Source organism: Sinocyclocheilus grahami, unplaced genomic scaffold (assembly GCF_001515645.1).
Source record: "Sinocyclocheilus grahami isolate Dianchi unplaced genomic scaffold, SAMN03320097.WGS_v1.1 scaffold1083.1, whole genome shotgun sequence".
Classification (NCBI taxonomy): domain Eukaryota; kingdom Metazoa; phylum Chordata; class Actinopteri; order Cypriniformes; family Cyprinidae; genus Sinocyclocheilus; species Sinocyclocheilus grahami.
This window is the reverse complement of record NW_015506262.1, coordinates 124325-148254: the sequence shown is the minus strand read 5'-3', so window position 1 is coordinate 148254 and position 23930 is coordinate 124325. Positions and strand designations below refer to the sequence as shown.

At 38.3% G+C, this 23930-nt stretch overlaps 1 protein-coding gene across 2 annotated transcripts; it reads left to right on the top strand.

Annotated features, from left to right (window-relative positions):
* Window positions 1-209: 209 nt before the first annotated feature.
* Window positions 210-23621, top strand: LOC107566557 (melanocortin receptor 5-like). Of its 2 annotated transcripts, none has more exons than XM_016252029.1 (2): window positions 210-278; window positions 21816-23621. In XM_016252029.1, the coding sequence occupies exon 2, from the start codon at window positions 21892-21894 to the stop codon at window positions 22876-22878; it is 987 nt and encodes a 328-aa protein (XP_016107515.1). In that variant the 5' UTR covers window positions 210-278; window positions 21816-21891; the 3' UTR covers window positions 22879-23621. The 2 variants fall into 2 exon arrangements, with proteins under 2 accessions (XP_016107515.1, XP_016107516.1); XM_016252030.1 differs by lacking the exon at window positions 210-278 and adding an exon at window positions 11424-11453.
* The last annotated feature ends 309 nt before the right edge of the window (window positions 23622-23930 follow it).

Genomic DNA, 23930 nt, shown 5'->3' with positions numbered 1-23930 from the left:
TTCTAGAAAAATGCTAGCATTCTGCTTTTACACTATGGAAAACTGAGACTTTGATTCCAGTGTTTAATGAAGCCTGGTTCCTAGTGTGAGGAAGCTCTGGAGGTGGAGCTGTGGCTGTTCCCGATCCTATATATGCATCTGATGCAGCAGAGCCCCATTCTACATGGAGATCCTCAAACATCCTCCTCCAGCGCGAATAAACGCCTCTGGACTGAAAGAAACACACAGTCTTTGAGATTCTCAGCGGTGAACAGATTCAGCACTCCTGTTCCAAACAAGTGAGTAAATTACTGAACTTCAGCTTTGTCGTTTCTGCCGTGCCTTAATGAAGTGCACTACGTCCCACCGAAACTTATGCACCATTATTCTGACAGATATGTTGCTATATTCGTTTGCTGCACCGTACTGAAGAATATTTACTCGTTCATTCGTTGTGTCAAAAGCTAAAAGCACCTCCATCTCGTTTGCATGAATAGAGAGCAGTGGTAGATGCTGAATAGCCGACTGTGTTTATTAAGCTTGTTAACCATGTGGACTCTGCATGTCGGCTTTACTTCATCAGACTGTATTTCGTCCATTCATTTATTCACTGAATAAGTGCCGATCAGATTCGGCGCTGTCCGCTATCTAGTGCTGAAATCTCATTCAGCGTTCATTCATCAAGATTCAATCTACAGCGCGTATAGTTTCCCGACCCTTAACAACAAAAAATGCCATTTCTAACTTTTCAAATGTGGAAAAAACCCCACCGAAAATACATTGTTTCGTCCTATAGATGTATCATAAGAAGGAACTGCTGGTATTATGTTATTGTAGCTAAATGTTGAAGTTTATGTAGTTTACTAATATGAATGATATCTTACCACCATTACTCTCAGACAGGTAACTTAGCATAAGCGAACACAGAACACGACAAACTTCTGTTGCATGTGAGCTAAATAACTTTGATATTTTATGGTTTTCTGCTGCTTGTGTAATGATGTTGTGTATAAACCGGATATTTTGGTGCGTGATTCCTCCATCTGTCATAGATTGTTTGCTTAGACTCATCAGGTTCAGAGATCGAAAGCTGTTTCCGAAGACTGAATTCAGTTTTTGTTGGAATACTTTTGGCTCAAACTGAGGGTGTTGACGGCGTGACTGTGGGTATGTCTCAAAGCCTACCATGCGCCAATGACTCAGTCTTATCGATTGAGCAGACGGCTGTTCACTGGATCTGTTTCAGTGGCTGAATTCGGAGTAGCACTCTTACTATTTCCGACACTTCAAGATATGGCTGAAGTAGTAATGTAGGAGTGGAATGGTAGGATATGTAACACTCGTCTGCTTCTCTTCCCTTTTGTTCAGTACAGTCAGTGTCTCTGACCGCCCTGCATGATACTGAGTTCACGCTCACTTAGTCCTGCTTCTTCGTTACCTGAACTACATATAATATGGATTCATATATAAATAAAAGATTCAAACATCGGAAGACCTGAAGTACCAATACAAGACTGAACAGAAAACGATCAATCAATATGGTATCTGCACAGCCCTTGCACTGTAGGCGAAAAATTAACCATGGTTTTACCTCCAAAAATTAAATAAAATCATGGTTACTATAGTTAAACCAGGGGTGTCCAAACTCAGTCCTGGAGGGACGGTGTCCTGCAGAGTTTAGCTCCAACCCTAATCAAACACACCTGAACCAGCTAATCAAGCTCTTACTAGGCATGCTAGAAACTTCCAGGCAGGTGTGTTGAGGCAAGTTGGAGCTAAACTCTGCAGGACACCGGCCCTCCAGGACCGAGTTTGGGCACCCCTGAGTTAAACCATGGTGACCACAAATTAACCATGGGTTTGCTACTCTAACCATAGTTTAACCATGGTATTTGTAGTAAAACTGTGGTTATACAAATGATGATCAGCATGCCAAAGAGTAGGTCATACAGTAGGTCATATTGTGAGGTTGTTGCCAGAGTTGTGTAGGTCTACACTGATTTATATATGAGTTAATTACTTGCTTAATTACTTAATAAAGCAACGAGTCAATCAAAACAATTATTTTGAATGAATTGAATTGAGTATTGCTCAAATGCTTGGGAGGAAAACAGTGATGTGACATGTTGGAACCATATATAGTGCAGAATATGACCCAGTCACAAACATAGTCTTAACAGCATGTTTTTTATAAAACAATAACATTTTACACAAAAATTTGACACAATCTAATCTAAAAAGGTGCATGTTTGTAAGAAACAAATCCATCACTGAGACATTTTAACTTCAAACCATTGCTTCCTGCTAAAATACGAGTCCTCTATCCATAATATTGTTTTCTTCAGTGAAAAATCATCTCGTCTGAATCAGGAGAGAAGTATGCTCAGATCAGCGGTTTAGAAGTGAAAACAGTCTAAAACAGTTCTAAACAAATATGTGGGTGGATTTTGATGTGAGAGAACAACAAGAAATTGAATTTTTCACTGGAGGAAACATTATTTTGGATTATTATGGACTTTGAAGTTAAGACGCCTTAATGATAGATTTGTTTCTCACAAACACTCACCTTTTCACTTCACAAGATGATAATTGATGGATAGTAGCAGCAGCACAGCAACAACATTTTACGAAATCTAATGTAATCATGAACAATTAGTTGCTTAAATTGTCATTATGAAAATAATGCAACTTAAGGACATCTGGGAAAAATACTGATCGATGATAATGATTCAGTTCAATCAATTTGTAAAGTGTTTGTAAATGGATCTACTGTAAGGATGTTGACATGTTGGAGAGCAGCATCCGAAGCTAAAACATCCTTTACTAAATATTTATTTTAGTACAAAAGTGACATGTGAAAATCTGCAGTGCAGTGGTGAAGCTACGGGTGGGTATGGGCCCACCTACTTTCAACTGTGAGAAGTTGGTAATTTTCCAAATGGATGTAATTTATTAAACGATAATTATAATAAACATATATATATATATTTAGTTAAAAACATATATATATATATTAAACGCAAGTTTTCATGGTCAATTACATGCAGTTTCTTAGTTTTCCCTCTTCCTGTAGGTTCATACCATACACTTGTCAAAATGATGATTCGTCCGTTTCTGTTAGTCCCACCCACAATGCTATGTTTTCGACGTAAGGATATAATAGAATGCATCAGAGGTGCTTTCCAAGTCAGTAGATCTCACATTCTCAACATCTATTTATGCCGCACTTACAAAGACAATCCATGATACAAAATATACAATACAAAAAAGCACGCGTTTGTGGAGTTGAATTTGAAAATATTGAAACAAACATCAATCAGATCAATTCTTTAAAAAGTAAAAGTCTTAGCAATGAATCCGGACCATCTACATATGAAACTAGACCACAAGTGGGTGATGGATTTATCGATCAGAAACTTCTGAACCAAGCGTGTTCGATACTCTTCTCCACAACAAACTGCATATTTGGAGCTGTGCTCATTTCTATGGTCCTTAATGTTTACTCTGCTGAACGTGAACTGACAGACACTCTTGATTGGGGATTTAGGGGCAGTTGTAGGTGGGGGGAGTGAATAACCAGCGCTCTCTTCCACCTTCAATACCACGACTGAGGTGAGAACCTTGAGCAAGGCACCGAACCCCCAACTGCTCCCCGGGCACCACAGCAATATGGCTGCCCACTGCTCCGGGTGTGTGTTCACGGTGTGTGTTTACTACTGTGTGTGTGTGTGTGTGTGCACTTGGATGGGTGAAATGCAGAGCACAAATTCTGAGTATGGGTCGCCACACGTCCCTTCACTTCACTTGATTATCTCAGACTGAGGTATTGCTTTACAATAAACTTCCTTTAGTTAACGTTAGTTAATGCATTAATTGTTTATTAATCTTTGTTAACGTTAGCTCAGGTACAAATGTGAACAGATACAACTTTTAATTTTAATAATGTATTAGTACATTTTAAAATTAACATTAATGTTAGGCTAATCAATGCTTTAGAAGTATTGTGTTTTGAACCTTTGTGCTGCATAGGCCTAATTTGCGGGTGGGACGGGTGGAACATGTCCCCACCACTTTTTGAAAGCCGTTGAAAAAGCATGCAGCAGGCTTATAACACAAAGAAAAAGCATCTCCAATCCGTCTCCAGTCGTTCTTCATGATTTAATTCATTCATGTAACAAAAAATACACTTGCGTCAGTCAGACAGGCCTGATCTATAAATCTTGTCACACACATATCAGCATCTATAAACAGAAAACAGCATGCCCAGCACACACACACTCTTGTGTGATAGCGATGAAGTAAACATATATTTACACATTCAGATTAAATATACTACTTTCATGAATTAGGTTAAGCATACACATTACTTGACATAATTATCGAGAAGTTAAATTATTAGAAGTAGACATAGGCTACTGTATTAATGGCAGCAGGGCAGGTCCAGTTCCAGAATCAAATCTGGGTGCTTCTGAAAATAGTGAGGTGCAAATCTATTGTGACCTACATTTTTGTCCCATCCATTGCTATGGTACAAAGAACACTCCCTTTATAATTACTAACAAGCTGTCACTAATCTTATGGCGATCTTATGAAGTTCCGTTAAACTCTCTGCACTATGCAATGAATCTCTTATTTACATTGTGTTACACTTTGTTTGTTGTAATAAGAGGATTCGCGAGTGCACAGAACTCAACACTGGACAAAATCAACGGCGTTAATGCCTCTGCTTGGCCATTGCATTCATAAAATTAAACAGGTATGTCTGTGAATGGTTCATTACTCAAGGCAAAACACATTGGAAATAGAAACCTTTGATGCTTTCCAGAGCGCAAACACAAATGCGCACTGCTCGTTTGCCAAATCTCTTTCGCTGATATGTTATTATTACAGCTTCAACTGAGGGTGCTTATAGCACCTCCGTAAAACCAGGCCTGCTTGGAGGATTGCTTGGCTGTGAAAGTTCTGCCTTAAATTGTGTTATACTGCAGAAATCAGAGCGTAAAGACAGTATTTTTGATCTGAATAATGATCAATGATGCACACTTGATTCAGAAGATGGCTTAGAAACATACATAAACTGCCAGACCCATTCGACATCTACTGTACCGCTGCCACACATGCACTGCTGGTGCTACTGTACATTATGCAATACAGTCTCGAATGCAATGACTGTAAAATGCGCACAAATGAGTGAGAACTAACGCTGGAGTGTGAAGATGTTTTGTCCAAGTTAACTTATACATAGATATTCCTGCTTCTAGCTACCTTTTCAGTGGGCAGTTTATAGGGTTGCCATAACTATATTTAAAGCACTGAAACATTTCTGGCTACGCCCCTGATGCAGAGGGACTTCTGGGAAAAGCTTTTTTTTAATTGGTTAATTGAAGCAAATGGTCCAAATGATCTCTCATTTGGCATTTCAGTGCTAATAGACAGCATATTCTCCACCATTATATGGTAGATGCAATGTGAGTCAGTTCAGCTGTGTGTGTTTGTCTGTATGTACAGTATCTGTACTATTTATGTGCTTTTTGTATTGTCTTTGTAAGCGCGGCATAAATAGATGTTGAGAATGTGAGATCTACTAACTTGGAAAGCACCTCTGATCCCAAAAATGCTGGTAGGTGGATCACTGGGTTTGAGACATTGCAGAGCGTGTTCGTGGGATTGAGTCAGAGCTGCGTGGGTGTGTGTGCAGATCATGCCACATCTCGCTCTCTCTCTCTTGGTGTGTGCGTGTGTGTGTGTGTGTGTGTGTGTGTGTGCCCTCTGCAGCTCTGCATGGACACAAACCACAGCAGGAATGATAGGTCTTCTGAGCTTATTTAAGAAAAAGCAATAAACATTCACGTAGCTCTAGATAAAGGAGGTTGTTTATTTGGAGTGGGGTTTAAATCCACAGGCCTGAATCAGTTGCTCCCTGCTTTAATAGGCCCTGGGGAATCAACACAGATCTGCATCACACCACTGAGAAATGCCACATACTGTATGTAAAGACAGTGTTATGTAAGAAAAATGGCCAAAATATGTGTTTTAAAATGATTGTGGGATGCTCGGTTTGTTGCCAAATAGCAAGTAGCACATTGTAGCTTGTAGCTTATTCTATAAATGTGAGATTATCATACTGTAATATGCATTTTTTACTTTCTCAGCTGTAAAATCTTCTGACAACAACAAATTGTTCACACATAGAATGTGTGAAATCCTATAAATATCTTGGGACAATTATTGACTCAGAACTGGACTTTGAAGCAGATTGTGAAGCTGTGTGTAAAAAGCGTTTGTTTTGTTTTGTTTAAGGAAACTATCATTTTCACATTGACAAAACCATGATGACTGATTCTGTTCTTTTTATTGAATCAATTTTCATCTTTTCCTTCAGTGTCTCGGCTTGGAAGTCTAGAAGAGAAATTCTTTGTTAAATGATTTAGTAGGCTGACAGTTACAGCGATGTTAATGGACGACTCCTTTGCGCAGTGAATTCCAGCTTCTTCCTTCTGGATGAAGGTTTATATTCCCACAGTGCAGAACAGAGAGATACAAAAACAACTTTGTTCCAGCAGCTATTACAAGTTGTAGAAAAATTGCAAGTGATGATGTGAATTTGGAGGACTTTTATTATATTTATTATGCTGTCCACTGTCTGTGTTGTTTGTTAAAAGTGTGTCAAGATGTATGAAGTCATACATTGCAAATCAAATCTAGTAATAAAGCAATAAAGAAACTTGAACCTGAACCTGTTTTAAAAAGTAAATATTAGCAATGACTTGTTAGAGAACATTGCATCTTTTCCTCATACTTGTTCTTCAACACTTCTGGATTTATGCATGCTTCAGTATATTTCTGTACTATATACAAATATATACAGGAGATACAGAGACCCCCAATATCAGCATGTTGTCACACTATATTGGGTAAGTTGTCATAATAGAACCTGCTAATAAAAAGCCTTTTGTAGAAAAAAATCCATATGGTAAAACAATCCACGAAACAGCACAAAAATGTAAAAAGCAACACACCCATGAGAAAAAGAAGTGTGCTAAATTGTATTGAATGTGCACTTGATGTGGACTTTCTAATCTTAAAAGATAGTCTTGCAAATGATATAAAATTAATGAAATAAAAGGCCACTGACGTGCAGGGTTTCTTAACACAATTTTTAAAAGTGCACTAATAAATAAAATTAAAAGTTTTACATTAAAGTACACTTTAAATCGTTATGTTTTAATAATACTTTGTCGTGTTTTAGTGAAGTGCACTTATTTTGATGTGTTGACTAACATACTAAAAAGTTATTTTAATTGTAGTGTGTTATTCGTTGTTGCATTAAAATTAAATCTAAATATCAAAATTAAATCTTAATAACAAAATTAAAACAATATTTCAGTGACAGTATAAGACATTATGAAATTACATTTAGGCCTGGTTTCACAGACAGGGCTTAGACTAAGCCAGGATTAGGCCGTAGCTCAATTAGGACATTCAAGTAATTTTTATAAACGTTCCTTAGAAAAAAAACATTACTGGTGTGCATCTTGAGACAAAACAAAGGCACTGATATATTTTAAGATCAGTCAGTGCAAGTTTCTTTCAGTTGAAACAGCTCAGATTTACATTTTAGTCTGGGACTAGGCTTAAGCCTGGTCTGTGAAACCGGGGGATAAAGATGTACTTAAGTCCTACTTAAGAAGCACTTTAAATTATTTCAGGTAATTGCATTTAGTATAAATGTAAACTATAATACATCTTCACTGAACTGCAGTAAACATGCAATTAAATAATATTCAGTTCACACTTAAATCTATATTTTTAAAGAATATAATTTATTTTAAAGCATATAATTTCCATAATAAGTAGTCTTTAAAAGTATGCAAATGTGCTCTTTTTCACAAGGGCAACAATATAAAATGTGATACTGTAATTTTAGTTAATTAAAAATATATATAATTTAATAGCACATGCTAGCAGTATATTGTCAATCTAACTCTAAAACCAGGTTTTCAGAAAACAGTGCAGTAAAAATAGTTTCTTGTTCACATTTCTTAGAAATAGCAGCTAGTCAAACAATAGACTTAAACAGCTATTTGTACATTCAAGCTGCAAGGTTATTTGAAATTCAAAAACTCATGAGAACACACCTTAAAATGTTTTGGATATCGTGTGGAATAGAAATGCACCCTGATTACCATTTTTGCGTGTTTGTTGTAAAGACTTCCTGTGACGTGCGCGTCTGTGATTCATCCATTCTATATGTCTCAAGAGCATAAGCTGAGAGTTTAAGGCTTGTGAAAAGTAAACAAAACAGTTCATTATCCCAGCACTCAGATACGAGGTCTCAGCCTAGTCAAACAATAGACTTAAACAGCTATTTGTACATTCAAGCTGCAAGGTTATTTGAAATTCAAAAACTCATGAGAACACATCTTAAAATGTTTTGGATATCGTGTGGAATAGAAATGCACCCTGATTACCATTTTTGCGTGTTTGTTGTAAAGACTTCCTGTGACGTGCGCGTCTGTGATTCATCCATTCTATATGTCTCAAGAGCATAAGCTGAGAGTTTAAGGATTGTGAAAAGTAAACAAAACAGTTCATTATCCCAGCACTCAGATACGAGGTCTCAGTGTCATTAGACTGGAGGAGCACAAGGTGTTCCCAACATGTTTTATTCATGAAGTGTCACACCAGGACATTCTGAAGCTCTCTTTAGAAATCAAGCTGTTCTGCACATGTTTTTCCACAACAAGACACAGCAGACAACAAATACATTCATTTTGAAATATTCTGAGGCATCATCCAAAAAAAAAAAAAATCCCTCACTGATCTGTAAAAGAGCTCAGTGTTTGTGGCAGCAGCACACCACAAGAATGAGGCACTAAATGTGAGGAAACCTTAGTGCTTTCATAACTCTGTGACCAGTTATTATAACTTATCATATGATACATTCTCTATGTGTGTGTGTGTGTGTGTGTGCTCCATGTGCAGTGCTCCTGGCATTCCCAGGAAGACTTACCTGACGATTAAATTAATCGATAAGAGAATGGTCCAGTATGTCCCTAGCAGGCACCCAACTTCTCTCCTCCGGACCGTAACCTTCCCAGTCCACCAAGTACTGAAATCCTTGTCCCCTCCGCCTTTAGTCCAGAATACGTTTTAACGAATAAGCTGGTTCCCCATCTACGAGACGTGGCGTGGGAGGAACCGGGACAGGCGGATTAATGGCTGAATGAAAAACAGGCTTAATCTTGGATACATGAAATGCCGGATGAATTCTCCTGTATGCAGGAGGAAGTTTGAGGCGGACTGCCACCGGACTAATAATCTTGGTGACAGTAAACGGGCCAATGAATTTGGGAGCAAGTTTATTACTGACGGATCGGAGAGGAATATTCTTGGTTGAAAGCCACACTTTTTGACCGACGACGTAAACGTGAGGCTTCGACCGGTGGCGATCGGCCTGAACCTTGGTGCACGCCCCCACCTGCAGGAGGGTCAACCTGGCCTTGCTCCAGGTGCGTCGGCAGAGACCTTACGGACTCTGGCACAAACAACCGGCTCGGTGGGCACAAGGGCGGGGGCGTTACCACTTGCGAGGCTGTGCGGACCTTCAACTCAATCTCCCACGTGACAGCAGAAATAAAAAGTTTCCTTGGCACAATGGGGTCGGGCAGGGACGGGCACTCCGAATGATCAAAAATGCAGGATAATGCATCCAGTTTGATGTTCTTAGAACCTGGACAGTAGGAAATGGAAAAATCGAATCGGCCGAAAAAAAGAGCCCACGGGCCTGTCTAGAGTTCATTCTTTTGGTTCTTGTGATTGGTCCAGACGACAAAAGGAACCCCCGAACCCTCCAACCAATGACGCCATTCCTCCAAGGCCAACTTGACTGCCAACAACTCTCTGTTACCAATATCATAATTGCGTTCGGCAGAGGACAAGGGGTGAGAAAAATACACACAGGGATGCACCTTGCCGTCCGTGGGGGAACGCTGGGATAGTACCCCACCAACCCCCCACCTCTGAGGTTAAGGCCGTCAAAAGGGCAGCTAGCTGGCTGAAATTGCGAATAAACCGCCGGTAGAAATTGGCAAAGCCCAGAAACCTCTGCAGGGCCTTGCGGGAATCTGGGGTTGGCCAATTCACCACAGCCTGAACTTTCTCGGGAATCTCGGCCGAGATGATGTATCCCAAAAAAGGAACAGACTGTGCATGGAAAGCGCATTTCTCTGCCTTGACGAAAAGCCCATTCTCTAACAGCCTCTGAAGCACTCGTCTGACGTGCTGAACATGTTCCTATGTTTATCAGTATGTCATCCAGGTAAACATAAATGAACTGATCTAGCATATCTCTCAGAGCATCATTAACGAATGCTTGGAAAACCGCGGGAGTGTTGGAAAGGCCAAAGGGAAGAACAAGATATTCAAAGTGCCCCCTGGGGTTATTAAAAGCGGTTTTCCATTCATCCCCCTCTCTCATGCGAACCAAATGAAAAGCGTTGCGGAGATCTAATTTCATGAAAAAATAACGTCCCTTGCAGACACTCGAAAACCGACGACATCAACGGTAAAGGATAAGTATTCTTCCACGTGATGTCGTTCAAGCCCCGATAGTCAATAGATGGACGAAGAGAACCGTCCTTCTTTTTCACGAAAACCCCCCCCCACACCGGCCGGAGATGAAGAGGGGCGGATGATCTTGGCTGCTAAAGAATCAGAAATATATTTCTCCATGGCCTCCCTCTCCAGAGTGGAACGTGAATATAATTTGCCCTTAGGCGGAGACGTACCTGGTAATAAGTCTATTGCACAGTCATAGGGACGATGAGGAGGTAGAGAAGCAGCCCGAGACTTACTGAACACTACCTTCAGGTCAAGGTACTCACGTGGCACGTTAGACAGGTCCAAGTGATCCTCCTGAAACACAGAACAGAAGACGGGAGAACACGCAGACAACAAACAGGTAGCATGACAATATTCGCTCCAGCCCAGGACAGCATTGCCTCCCCAATTAATATGAGGGTTATAGAGGACCAGCCAGGGATGACCCAGAACCAACGGAGCAGTGGGAGTGTCAGTAAGGAGAAAGTGAATGTCCTCAGTGTGTTGACCCGAAGTGATGAGTCTTAGTGGTGCAGTGGTGTGAGTGATGAAGGGTAAGGACTGGCCGTTAATCACAAGCACAAAGAGGGGCTGTGAAAGCTCCACCATGGGTATCTGGAGAGTCCGAGCGAAACCAATGTCTAAAAAATTCCCCTCCGCTCCTGAGTCCACCAAAGCCTCACAGTCATGATTAAAGGACTGTATTACCAGCCTCACTGAAAGATGAGTGCTCGAACAAGAGGATTGTCAGCAACTGGTGATCATTTTAGTTTTTTTTTTCATCACTTTCCTAACAAAATCCAGTTGCTCAATGACATCATCCTCCAGGAAATGACATAATTTTTGGAGGGAAAACAACAGCACAAGCATCAGTAAGTATTAGCAATGGTTTTGATGATTTATCACTATAAAGCATTCCTGACAAAATGACCAAAATCGCTAGCCTTTTTAAAATCATTACAAATTCATTAGCTATAGTTTACATTTATATTAAATGCAATTGTCAATAATTAAAAATGAAGAGTGTTTTATTGACTTAATATGTAAGTACTTAACTATAGTACTTAAATAGAACTTTAGTACATCTTTACATGTAATTTCATAATTACTCTGTCTTTGAAATATGGTTAAAGTGTAACTGCTGACAAGCATGTACGAAAAACTTAAATATATTTTAATGTCATTTTTATTGATGCATGTATGTCATGTATTTTAATATTTTTGTAATTACACATACGTAATGATGCAGTTATAATTTACTACAATATATTAAACTCAAATAAAATATCAAATAAAACACTACAGATAAAATTATAATCAAGTGCTTCACCAGTGCTTTATTATGCTAGTCAGCACATCAAAATAAGTGCACTTCTTTAATGCATGACCAAAGGTTATTAAATATAATCATTTAAAATGTATTTTAAAATAATTTTTTAATTTGACATTATTTAAAAGTGTACTTTAGTGTGTTAAGAACCACAGTCATGAATGTCGATTCTTTTTAAGTACACTTAAGTGGCCTTATTCATTACGTATAGTCCCAAAGATGACGAAGACGATCCAAAACAACACAGTTTATTAAAGAATACAATAGAAGGTAATCCAAACAGTAAGCCAAGCTGCGAAACACAGAGGAACTTAAATACACAGTGATAATGAACTAAAGGGAGATCAGGTGTGTTGATTATAATGGGTGTCTATGGTTACTGCTGGTTGGTGGGAAAACTAGAACAAAGGAGACAGGAGCGTGATGTGAAATAAACTGAAAGTCCATGATAATGAAACTAAAATAACATAATGGTGACAACCGTTAAGAACACTACATTTTTCCTAAGGGAAGATAACTTCAATACCTCAAAAACAAAACTATTAAAATAATTTATTTCAACCCTTTTAGGCTGAACAACGTTGAACAACGTTTATTGACTGAGTTCAAACCCCAACCATAACAGGAATGACCGCATCTGCTTCTAACCACACATCATAAAAGTTTATGATGTATCTTTATTAATCAGGATTCATCTGCTTTGGAGGTCAGCGACTCATCTTCCAGTGCACCGCAGTCAGCATGCGCTTGCTGCCATTGTTTAGCAGTGGAAAGGTGTGTTATAAGCTTTCTTAAATAACACAATTTCCAGAAACGTCTCACCCCTGAGAACAGGCCATCATAAAAGGATTCTGTATCTGAATATGATTCGTTGCACTGAGAAATGCACAATGCTGGCAGATCAATTTCAGTCCTTGTGTGGGGTCGCAGAGGCCTTCGTGATTCACATGCACTACACAAGAGCAGAACGGACCAATTAGATCAAAATAATGTATGTGTGTGTGTGTGTGCGTGTGTGTGTGTGTGTGTGTGCGTATGTGTATGTGTGTGCGTGTGTGTCAATAAATGAAATCTAATCCTTTCATAGGAACTCTTGAAGAGCTGAATTAATGCGCAATGAGTCTGAATGCAGGTGATGGTCTCTGAGGTACAAACTGTAGGTCAGAATCACGCAAAGAGAGAGAGAGATGAATAGAAAGTATGTTTGCTGTCAAAACACTACTTTCTAATAAGGAGCCTGAAACTGTCATCTATTTTTAAATTCTCACAAGGATTCAGAGCAAAATTTAGGACAGAAATGTTCTATTCATAGCCATATTTAAATAACTGCATTATATGCTAAATATTTTTACTTTTTTTTTCTGTGGTGTTTTTGATTTCGATTTTTTTTTATCCACAAAACCTTTGCTATCAAACATTTTTTCCAAGCATTCATTATTGCTTTCACTTTGTTACATATTTAAAAAAATGTTTTTCAGACTAGGTGGAAAATTATTTAAAAAAAATCAATAATTTAATATTGAAATATTGAACTTTTTTTATTTCTCTGTGTTATTTACAGTTATGATATTGTGTGAATTATAGTCCAATGCTTTACCTTCATGTAGGCCACGGACCAAATTGGATACAACTGTACTCAAGCTAATGTTGTCATTTTATACCAGAAAGATTTCATTTCGAGATGGATCCTTGTGGCTTTTGCTCTTCATTTTCTGAAACACTTGATCACCACTTCTTTTATGGTTTTAAATGTTTGGTTTGATATACATAGTTGGTTGCATCGTTCTAGATGTCCTCTTTTAAAGAGTGATTTATATTCCCATCAAATTCCCATTAAGTTCCCTTTATTCTGCGATAACAACAGGCTAGATATACGCTATCCCTTACATAAGGCATGGGAAACAATTACACAGAGAACTGTATGTGTACATGTGGGAACATTTTTGTTGATGTTCTCAGACACAAAATTATTTTTGCTCACTTCTGTTTAAAATACATAAATAACACGTAGTAAAGTGTGAAGTAAAAAGCAAACAGGCTTTATATAAAGAAGCAAATGCTCCTCAAGGACACACTTTACCACTCTGTATTTAGTACTGCTTCAGAGCAAACTATTTTCGAACAAACACAAATAATTGTCATAATCAGTACATTGATCTACACAAGGGTTTAGAGTTTATTTTTTCCATGAATGGGAGTAGAGCTGTCCAGTAGATTAAAAAACATAAATATATAATAGAAGGGAAAGCCATGTATTTAAAAAGCGAAAAAGATGCATTTGCCCTCTAAGTGCACAATATGACCTGACGAATGGATGCAGTTTAAGATTCTCTCCATCCAGCGAATCTTGACTGGTTTCTTCTAAAAACATTCTAGCACTAAAATAGTGTTATCTAGCCAAAAATAAGCTTTCCCCAAATTCAGCAGTTTCTTTGAAAACTAGAAAAATTCATTCCAAATAGTATGAAAATAATCAAAGATTAGTAGGTGCTGTTCCCTTTGGACTTTTGAAGCGGGCTGGTAATGAATTTAGCTAGAATATACAACAAATATGTTGAATCAGATGCAGTTTATTAGCATGTGCCAGCAGTGAGCGTCTTCTTATTATGGGGTGGAGGTTTTGCTGGTTATTCCCCTCTGGAAGATGCTGTAACTACTGTACACCATCTGCCAGCACTGGCGCTCATAATTGAATCATGTGCTCTGACAGTATCTGTTTTAGAGGACTCTTAAAAGCAAGTAATGGCCTAGGCATTAGACGCACACAATCAAAACAGTTTGCTCAATGAACTTGATTAAATGAAGAAAACATTTCCACTCAATTAGTTGGGGTCCATACAACAAGACTATTATTTAAACAAATAATGTTTTGTTGAACCAACTTAATAGATCCTGTTAGATGAGAGAGAATTAGTTAGAACAAGTTAGATGATAACTATAGCATGTTAAAATCAATGTTTCTGCACAATGTTAATCACAAAGACAATAGAAGCACTTCTAAATCATTAAAGGCATTTCACTTTGTCGCGTCCAGTGTACTAGACAGACTTTAGCTGTTGCGGCGCAGACACTGTGTTACTCGCCTATCGAGAAGCAACAAAGCAACCTCGGCGTTCCACGCTCCTTGAGTTCTCTCCAGCGCTGGAAAGCTGATCCGATATTTACACGGGTCCTACTTCTTGCCTTATTGCCTTAAGCCTTCTTTTGTTTTGCAGACGTTTTCCTCTTTTGTTTTTTATTCGCCATCTCTATCTTTCTGTCGCTCGGCTCGCTAATATCCGTCCTGTGCACTGAACGCTCTCTCCTCCACATCATGAGTAGCCACGCCCCTTACTGCTGATTGGCTACAAGTTTGTTTTGCTAGTTGGCCCGAATCAGTTTTCTAAAGCATTTTTTTTTTAAATAGCTTACCCCACCTTTAATACTGAAAAACAAAATAAAATTACACTCAATTTCAACACAGTGCAAAGCATGCTAGATCCACTACAGTTATGTGAAAATTATTCTAATGGGAGTGATAGCTTTGCTTTTATCTATTGATGGCACGTTTCTGGAAAAACAACAACAACAACAACATGAAATCCTTTGAAATGTCAAATCTTGATATTAATGTGTTTGCACTGTAAGCTAGAATCTATCACAGATTTTTTCTTCTGCCACCTGGGACCTGCAAGGATTTATTTTTTATTTATTTTTTTTCACCTGACATTGTTGTTAAAGTTTGCAAAGGAAATATTCCCACAGAAACATTATATATTCACCGTTGTTCTTTGTGCAATGTTATTGGCCACTTATGCATCCCTCCACCTCAATTCTGAAAATATGTAGGTTGTCCATCATATTAGAATAAACTCAGTTTATGTCATTTGCATTATACACTCTCAGAGAAAGAGGTACAAAAGCCGTCAGTGGAGTAGTACCTTTTCAAAAGGTACACGCATCCCACTTTAGGGATAAATAAGGTACCAATTTGTACCCTTTGAAAAGGTACTGCTCCAGTGACAGCTTTTGTACCCTTTTTCTCTGAGAGTGCAGCTAAGCTTTCAATTATTCCGTCATCAACCACGACATGTTCCAGGACCAATATAAAGGGTACTTCATGGATAAACCACCAGGAACAGGTCTTACTTGTCCAAATCACAGTCATTATGTTAGACATGCATTTCATTTGATGTTTGATGTAGTCTCACCTATTAAAATGAAAGGGACTATACCACAAACAATGAAACTGCTACAAGATGTGACGATTGAAATGAATGCTGGACTGAAACGCTGTGGCTGTCTCACACTCACTCTAGTTCACAGTTTATTGATGGCGTGAGCGTGAGTCACCACTGCAGTGCAAATCGCAAATGACCTTCCTTAAAGGACTTTTCCACAGTTATAATGCAACACTGTTTCCATATTCCTTCATTTATTGCATTGTTGTGTGTGTTGATAGACAGTCAGCTTCAGTCTCTAATATGATTTTTGCACCCTTATACAGTTGATATTTGTAGTGTCCCTTTTCAATGGGATTTATGCTCAATTTTCTCCTTTTACATGCTTTTAAGCCTTATTCATGCCTTAAAAAGGTGCATATAATGTGCACTTGTAATGTACTTCAGATCTTCAAATTATATATATAAAAATCTGTGCTTACAGATAACAAAATTAATGAAATAAAAGGCCACTAAGGTACACTGAAATGCACTATAATAATGTCAAATTAAGTTTTACTTAAAAGTACAGTTTAAATCATCATGCTTTAATAATATTTTGTCGTGTTTAAAGAAGTACATTTATTTTGATGTGTTGACTAACATTCTAAATTTGATTATATTTAAAGTTAATGTACATACTAAATTGCGACAAATGTGTAATAATGAATATTTTTTAAATACATGACATACAAGTTTCAATAGAAATGACAGTAAAGTATATTTCAGGTTAGCATAAAAGCTTGACAGCATACATTCAGCAATAACTCCAACCACATTTCAACCATAATACGTTTTCATTCAAATGTAAATAACATATTCTTTTAAACATATTTAAACACATTTAAATTAAATATACAAATTATATTGCAAAATAAATTGTTTAGTATTAATAGTATGCAAGGCTCAATCGCTCATAAAGTGAACTAGTCCATGCTGAAATGTACTGTAGGAACTCATTGGTAGGAGGAAAAGACTGTAACTCAACATATTTAATCTTTTCTGTGTTTCTGTTTGACACATCCAGCTCTCAGCACGTATTATATACTGCTCTCCTGCCATCAGCTGTCAATACAGTCCTTTGATTTGGCTGTGAATCGGTGTACTTCTTACTTTCTTGTTTCTATGTTCTGTCGGGCAGTGACTCATTTACTGTAGAGTCATCAGCAGACAGTAGATGCACACTATTGAGCAAAAGCCTTCTGACGCATACATTCAGATAGAGGATCCTTTATCCAGAGACCTGAGCGATGCTCACCAGTAGCCACAATAAATCTCCTCTTTCACAGGAAAAGTAATTCACTGGTAAAATACTTGCAGGGCTGTTTTTTTTATGAACAATGGGCTTGTTTCAAAACCGTACTGGCCTTCTGTCACAAAACAGATGATCATATGCTTTTGAGGATGTGCGTAGTGCTTAGATATCATGTCGTGCAGTAGCTAGAAGACCTTGGGGCATGATCATGTATTTTTGTACCTTTTAAAGTGCTATCTCAAAGATTAGAGAGAAAGAGAGATGATGAATTAGTGCCAGAGAAGAATTCATAAGTGTTATTAGGTATCGTCTGCATGACTGCATCTGTGTGTGATCAAAGGTTTGTTCTCTGGCTGTGGGCGACATCCAGGAAAGCTAAAAAAATAACACCTTTATTTATTTATTTTTTAAAATGTCATACAGTGGAGCTTCTATTACCAGACACGTGCGTGCAGTTTGGTTTTCATGCTGAATTCTTTGTGATATTTATGCTCTTTAGTGAGGTATACTATAAAGTAAGCTTCAGTGCTACTCTGAATTATATTTAGGGGATTTGCAAAAAAACCTAGACCCTTTAGTATGGTGGGATAGAGGAAGGTGCCCTCCTTAAGACTGGTGTGCATTAATGTTAACGTGTAACGTATTTAGAGATGAGTTTAGCATGTACAGGGTTGATGAGGCATCAATATATTAAATTGGGAAATGGAAATATTAGAAAATGTAGTTGATATACCACATGAAAATAATTAACTCCTTACCCATGACAGGGTTAAAATAACCCACACAAGACGTCCCCCACTTTAAATGTATCTCGGCTGTCATGCTACAGTTCAAACATTTGTGGTCTGTAAGATTTTTTTTTTGACTAATTCTTTTATTCAGCTTTTATTCAGTGATAGTGAAGCTATTTATAATGTTACAAAAGATTTCTATTTCAAATAAATGTTGTTCTTTTGAAATATCTATTCATCAAACAGTGAAAAAAGCCACTACATTTTTACAAAAATAAGAAGCAGCAGAACGGTTTTCAACATTGATAATAATTTAAATGTTTCTTGAGCAACAAATCAGCATATTAGAATGATTTCTGTGACACTGAAGACTGGAGTAATGATGCTGAAAATTCAGCTTTCATCACAGGAATAATTTACATTTTATAATATATTACAATAGAAAACAGTTATTTTCAATTATAATAATATTTTACAGCATTACTGTGTTTGAACAAATAAATGAAGACTTGCAGCATGCAAGACTTCTTTCAAAAACATTAAAAAATCTCACCAACCCCAAACTGTTAATATGAAATAATGACAAATAATCTATGTAACTCAAATATTTATGCATTTTGGCAATTTAGATAGCAATAGCAAGTGAGCTATTACTTTTCTAAGTGATCAGATTACCATTTTTTCCCCTGAAAGATGGTTCAACAGGGGAAAAGTCCCATAGACTTTCACTGATGAAGGATTTCAAGGCATATCTAGAATGTCAGAGATTGGACGCTTTTCACTTGAACCTGCAAGCAATCACCTAGCAACCACTCAGAACACCCTAGCAACCAAACAGCAATGCACTGTTAGCCACAACACCCTACCATTCTGGATGCAAGCTTTGCATGAGCGAGCACCACTCACATTTTAAAATAAAAATAGAGATTCCAAAAGGGTTTTCACAGTGATTCTCTACCCAGGCTCACTGGAAATACAGTGATACAGCTGGGTTCGTCAACCATAACTCCTTCCAGGACAGCCAGAAACATAGGAGCTGTTATCGATGATCAGTCAAGCTTCACAGACCATATTGCTACAACGGCTCTAAAAACTCAAAAAACTTACCTATGCGTATGAATCGCTGCAGTTCCCAGTTGAAATTAACATTAGAGGCAGTAAAATTCAGACAACTTTTATTCCTTTTCACACAAAGTACGATGTAGCAAATTAGCTCAAAGGGTAAATATTCTGTTTTTATTCACAATTTGTACAGTGTCCCAACTTTTTTGGAATCGGGTTTGTATGTGTGTGTATATATATATATATTGATCTCAGAATTAACTGTAGCAGAATCAATATCACAATTATTTAATCTGTTCGTCCATCGAGATGATAATAATTGATAAATTCTAGGAAAGATTATCTTCCTGGCTTCATACTTTATACAGTGCTAGCAGTAACTTATCATGTAGCAAGATCAACCTTCAGGCATTCTGAATCGGGAGCAACACATAGACAATCACTTGTGAATATAAGGAATTTAATAAATGAAACTACAGCTAACATACAACTAAACTAAGCAAACATGTACATATAGAAAGAAGGGAAGTAAGTAAAGAGAGAGAGAGAGAGAGAGAGACAAAAAATGGCAGTATATAACATCACGAATGAGAATAACAACCTAATGAGAATCATCAGAGAATCAAAATCACCTTAAAAAAGGGGGGCCCAAACTTAGGCATGCATCTAAATAATTGGAAACGGTTACTTGCACTGGCTTTGCTGAACAACCATTCGGATGGATAGACAACGGAGGATCTTGATGAGTTCGTTAGGAGTGAGCTGGAGGCTTTCATCGGGTTCCTCTGAAGAACAGAGAATCGACAAAATTAGTTGAAGAGAAAACTGCCAGAAACTCAGACTCAAGAGGAGTGAGTCTTGTAGAGGGTCTGTCTCAAAAGGTTTGAGCAATGATTGGTTTGGGTTTGGGACTTTTAACCCTCTTCCATCTTTGGTGCCCTGGCCAATACAAGGCGTGAATTCTGAGCGGGAGAAATTCTCTTTGTCTCCATTTATGGCCCATTTGCATGTTTATTGCTGGTCTGGAGAATTGGTACAGTTTTATCCTAAGTATGGTACAAACAGTATGATGCATTTCATCATCACGTAGTGTACACCATTGTTTAGGCAATAAAGAGCAGATCGTTTCGATAACAAGAAAGTAATGGCTAGAAGATATACATTCAGAGATACATTCCTACACCTGGATATACACATTTAGAGTTTAACTAATACCAATAAAGAGTTGAAACTGGGCTCATATACTGTACTAGGGGAACATACATACAACACATGGCAACCCGATCTCATGAAAGTGCGTATAAATAGTATGCCAAATAAAAACGAAAACTCGTGGTATTGATACGCAAAAATGGACTTTGGCATGTATATCATATGCGCTCCAAAGTCCATTTTTGCGTATCAATACCACGAGTTTTAGTTTTTATTTGGTACTAATAGTAGTGGGACTATTGCGTACTATTTATATGCATTTTCATGATTTCATGATGATTTCCACATGCATATACCATATACATTTTATAAAGCTTAATTATGTCCTAAATAAAGAAATTGTCTTTATGTGTGTGTGTTATGTGTAGTGTGGAGGTGGTTCACTGGCCACCCAGGCACTGAGTGTGAATGTTTTCTCGTTGGAATGTGTTTGAAGTCAGATGGGGAAACCAGAGTGTTGTTCTGTTTAGTATCTTCTGGATGGTTGGGGAAAACCTTTGGATATTTAGCACCCATATAAATGTAGGCTGTGGGGCCAGCCGTGTAATTTATATGCAAATGTCAAAAGGCTAAAAGGGTCTCTAAGACATACAGCCCAAACGGTCATCAGTGATCCTATGCAGACGCTACAGGGCCAGAGTTTTAAAACATAAAGCCTCATTTTTCACAGAATTCCTTGCACAATATTATTTTATGACCTCAAAACAATTTTAACATGCTGCGAGATTTAAAATTGACACTTTCGAATGTTAGTGTCATATATCCAAGTTCATCTTTATAGGTTTTCTAACAGTAAGTTGCTTGGTAGCTCACCCGATACAGCGAATGCGTTTTTATATCACTTTTGCATTCGTTAATCGGGTAAGTTTAGGGTTGGGTTAGGCGGTATGTTATTTTCCAACACGATAGAGCATTAACCTTTTAGCGACACTGGTCAGTTGAATTCTGAACCGCCGCAATATGTACCTGAACAACATAATAAAAACGCAACAACACATGCCTAAACCAATATAATAAAAATGCAGCAATACGTGCCTGTACTAACGTAATAAAAACGTGGCCACGATCACATATTGAATGCACGTTTTGGCGCCACTCACTGGACATTTCACTCTGAAACTGCTGCGAAATGTGTAGTAAAGCACATAATATCGGTGACGCAGGAAAGTTGCCACAAGCACATTTTCAATGAGCCTGGATTGGTGATTCCATAGAAGAAACATTTTTGGTTCCCCAAAGAATCTTTCCAGTTCTCAAAATAACCCTTTTTTTGTGTGAAGAACATTTGAATCATCCGAAGAAACTTTCTCCACTTTGAAGAACGTTTCAATAGAAATGTTCCATGGGTGTTAAAGGTTCTTCATGGAACCATCAATGTCAATAAAAAACCTTAATTTTAAAGATACCCTTCCTAGTTTAAACATTATCTGTTTCATTTTGTGCAGGTTAAAGATGCCCTGTCTACCAACCCAGTGACTCCAAGAAAAGTCTACAACATTCCCACTGAATCCCTCATCCACGATGAACACTTCAGAGGCTACCCTGTCCCATTGGGCCATCCGTGTCAACTCCAGCCCCATCTCGGACCTCCTCAACGCCACCGAGACCCCATCCCACGCCAAGCCTAAAGCATGCGAGCAGCTCAACATCGCCATCGAGGTGTTCCTCATCCTTGGCATCATCAGTCTGCTGGAGAACATTCTGGTCATCTGCGCCATTGTGAAAAACAAAAACCTACACTCTCCCATGTACTTCTTCGTCTGCAGCCTGGCCGTGGCTGACATGCTGGTGAGCGTCTCCAACGCTTGGGAGACCATCGTCATCTACTTACTCACCAACCGCCAGCTGGTGGTGGAGGACCATTTCATCAGACAGATGGACAACGTTTTTGACTCTATGATCTGCATCTCTGTGGTGGCATCCATGTGTAGTCTTCTAGCTATAGCCGTTGATCGCTATGTAACGATTTTTTACGCTTTACGATATCACAACATCATGACGGTGCGCCGGGCCGTGCTCATCATTGGTGGGATTTGGACCTTCTGCACTGGCTGTGGAATCGTCTTCATAATCTATTCTGACAACACGTCTGTCATTGTGTGCTTGGTCTCCATGTTCTTCATCATGCTCGCGCTCATGGCCTCCCTCTACAGCCACATGTTCATGCTGGCACGTTCTCACGTCAAACGCATCGCTGCTCTGCCAGGCTACAACTCCATCCACCAGAGAGCCAGCATGAAGGCAGCCGTCACCCTGACCATCCTTCTGGGGATCTTCATCGTCTGCTGGGCTCCGTTCTTTCTCCACCTCATCCTTATGATCTCCTGTCCCAGAAACCTCTATTGCATGTGCTTCATGTCGCACTTCAACATGTACCTCATCCTCATTATGTGCAACTCAGTCATCGACCCTCTAATTTACGCTTTCAGGAGTCAGGAGATGCGGAAAACGCTGAAGGAAATCATCTGCTGCTACAGCCTGAGGAACGTCTTTGGAATGTCCAGGTAGTTTCAAACCCAAAAAACGAGAGATGGATTATCATTTCACAAGAATTTGAAAGGTCTGAGAAGAATGTCTCAACCTTGCCTTGATCTAGATGGAGAATATGATTTTTGTGATGATATCATGCAAACTCTCTCAAACTTGCAGAAAGCTGGACGATTAATCAAGAGCCCGTCAATGCACAAGGATGCAAAACAGAATGCCTAATGAGACAATTGTTGATAATATATGTAGATATTGTTGGAGAATTAAGGAGTCCTTAGAATTATGGAACAATATAATCCTCAACAGACAATGTGATTTAATATCACAATCTCCAGAGACACGCAGGAGCCGTCGATCAAAGCCGTGGGAAAAACAAGTGCAATCATTTGTCAGATTAACCATGCAAAACCGAGTCTGTTGTAATGTTGTATAGGTAAGATGACACTGTAATATAGCATGCAATTTACATTGCTGTACTCTGTGGTTGCCACTGAAAGTGAGAAAGTATGAACTATTGAGTCATAAGAAGAAATTCAATGCCAGCAGTCTTCAGTTTTTAAAAACATGGCACAATATATACACACATTACAAGACAGAACATGAAGTACACTTACAGTGGGTATAGAAAAGAATCACCCCCTTTAAAATAATCACATTTTGTTGATTTGCAGCCTGAAATGAAGACAGACACCGTTTTTGTTTTATATAGATGTATTTAATCAGTGCAATTTATAACATCCAAGTGAAAGATAAAACACCAACATGTCAGAGAAAAAATAGAATCACTGAGTTGGAAAAAGGATCACCCCCCTCCTAAAAATGACTTGTAAACTAAATCCGGTGTAGCTACTCACTTTATATCTTTCACTTGGATGTTATAAGTTGCACTGAGTCTCCGTCTTCATTTCAGGCTGCAAAGCAATATAGCATGCAATTTACATTGCTGTACTCTGTGGTTGCCACTGAAAGTGAGAAAGTATGAACTATTGAGTCATAAGAAGAAATTCAATGCCAGCAGTCTTCAGTTTTTAAAAACATGGCACAATATATACACACATTACAAGACAGAACAT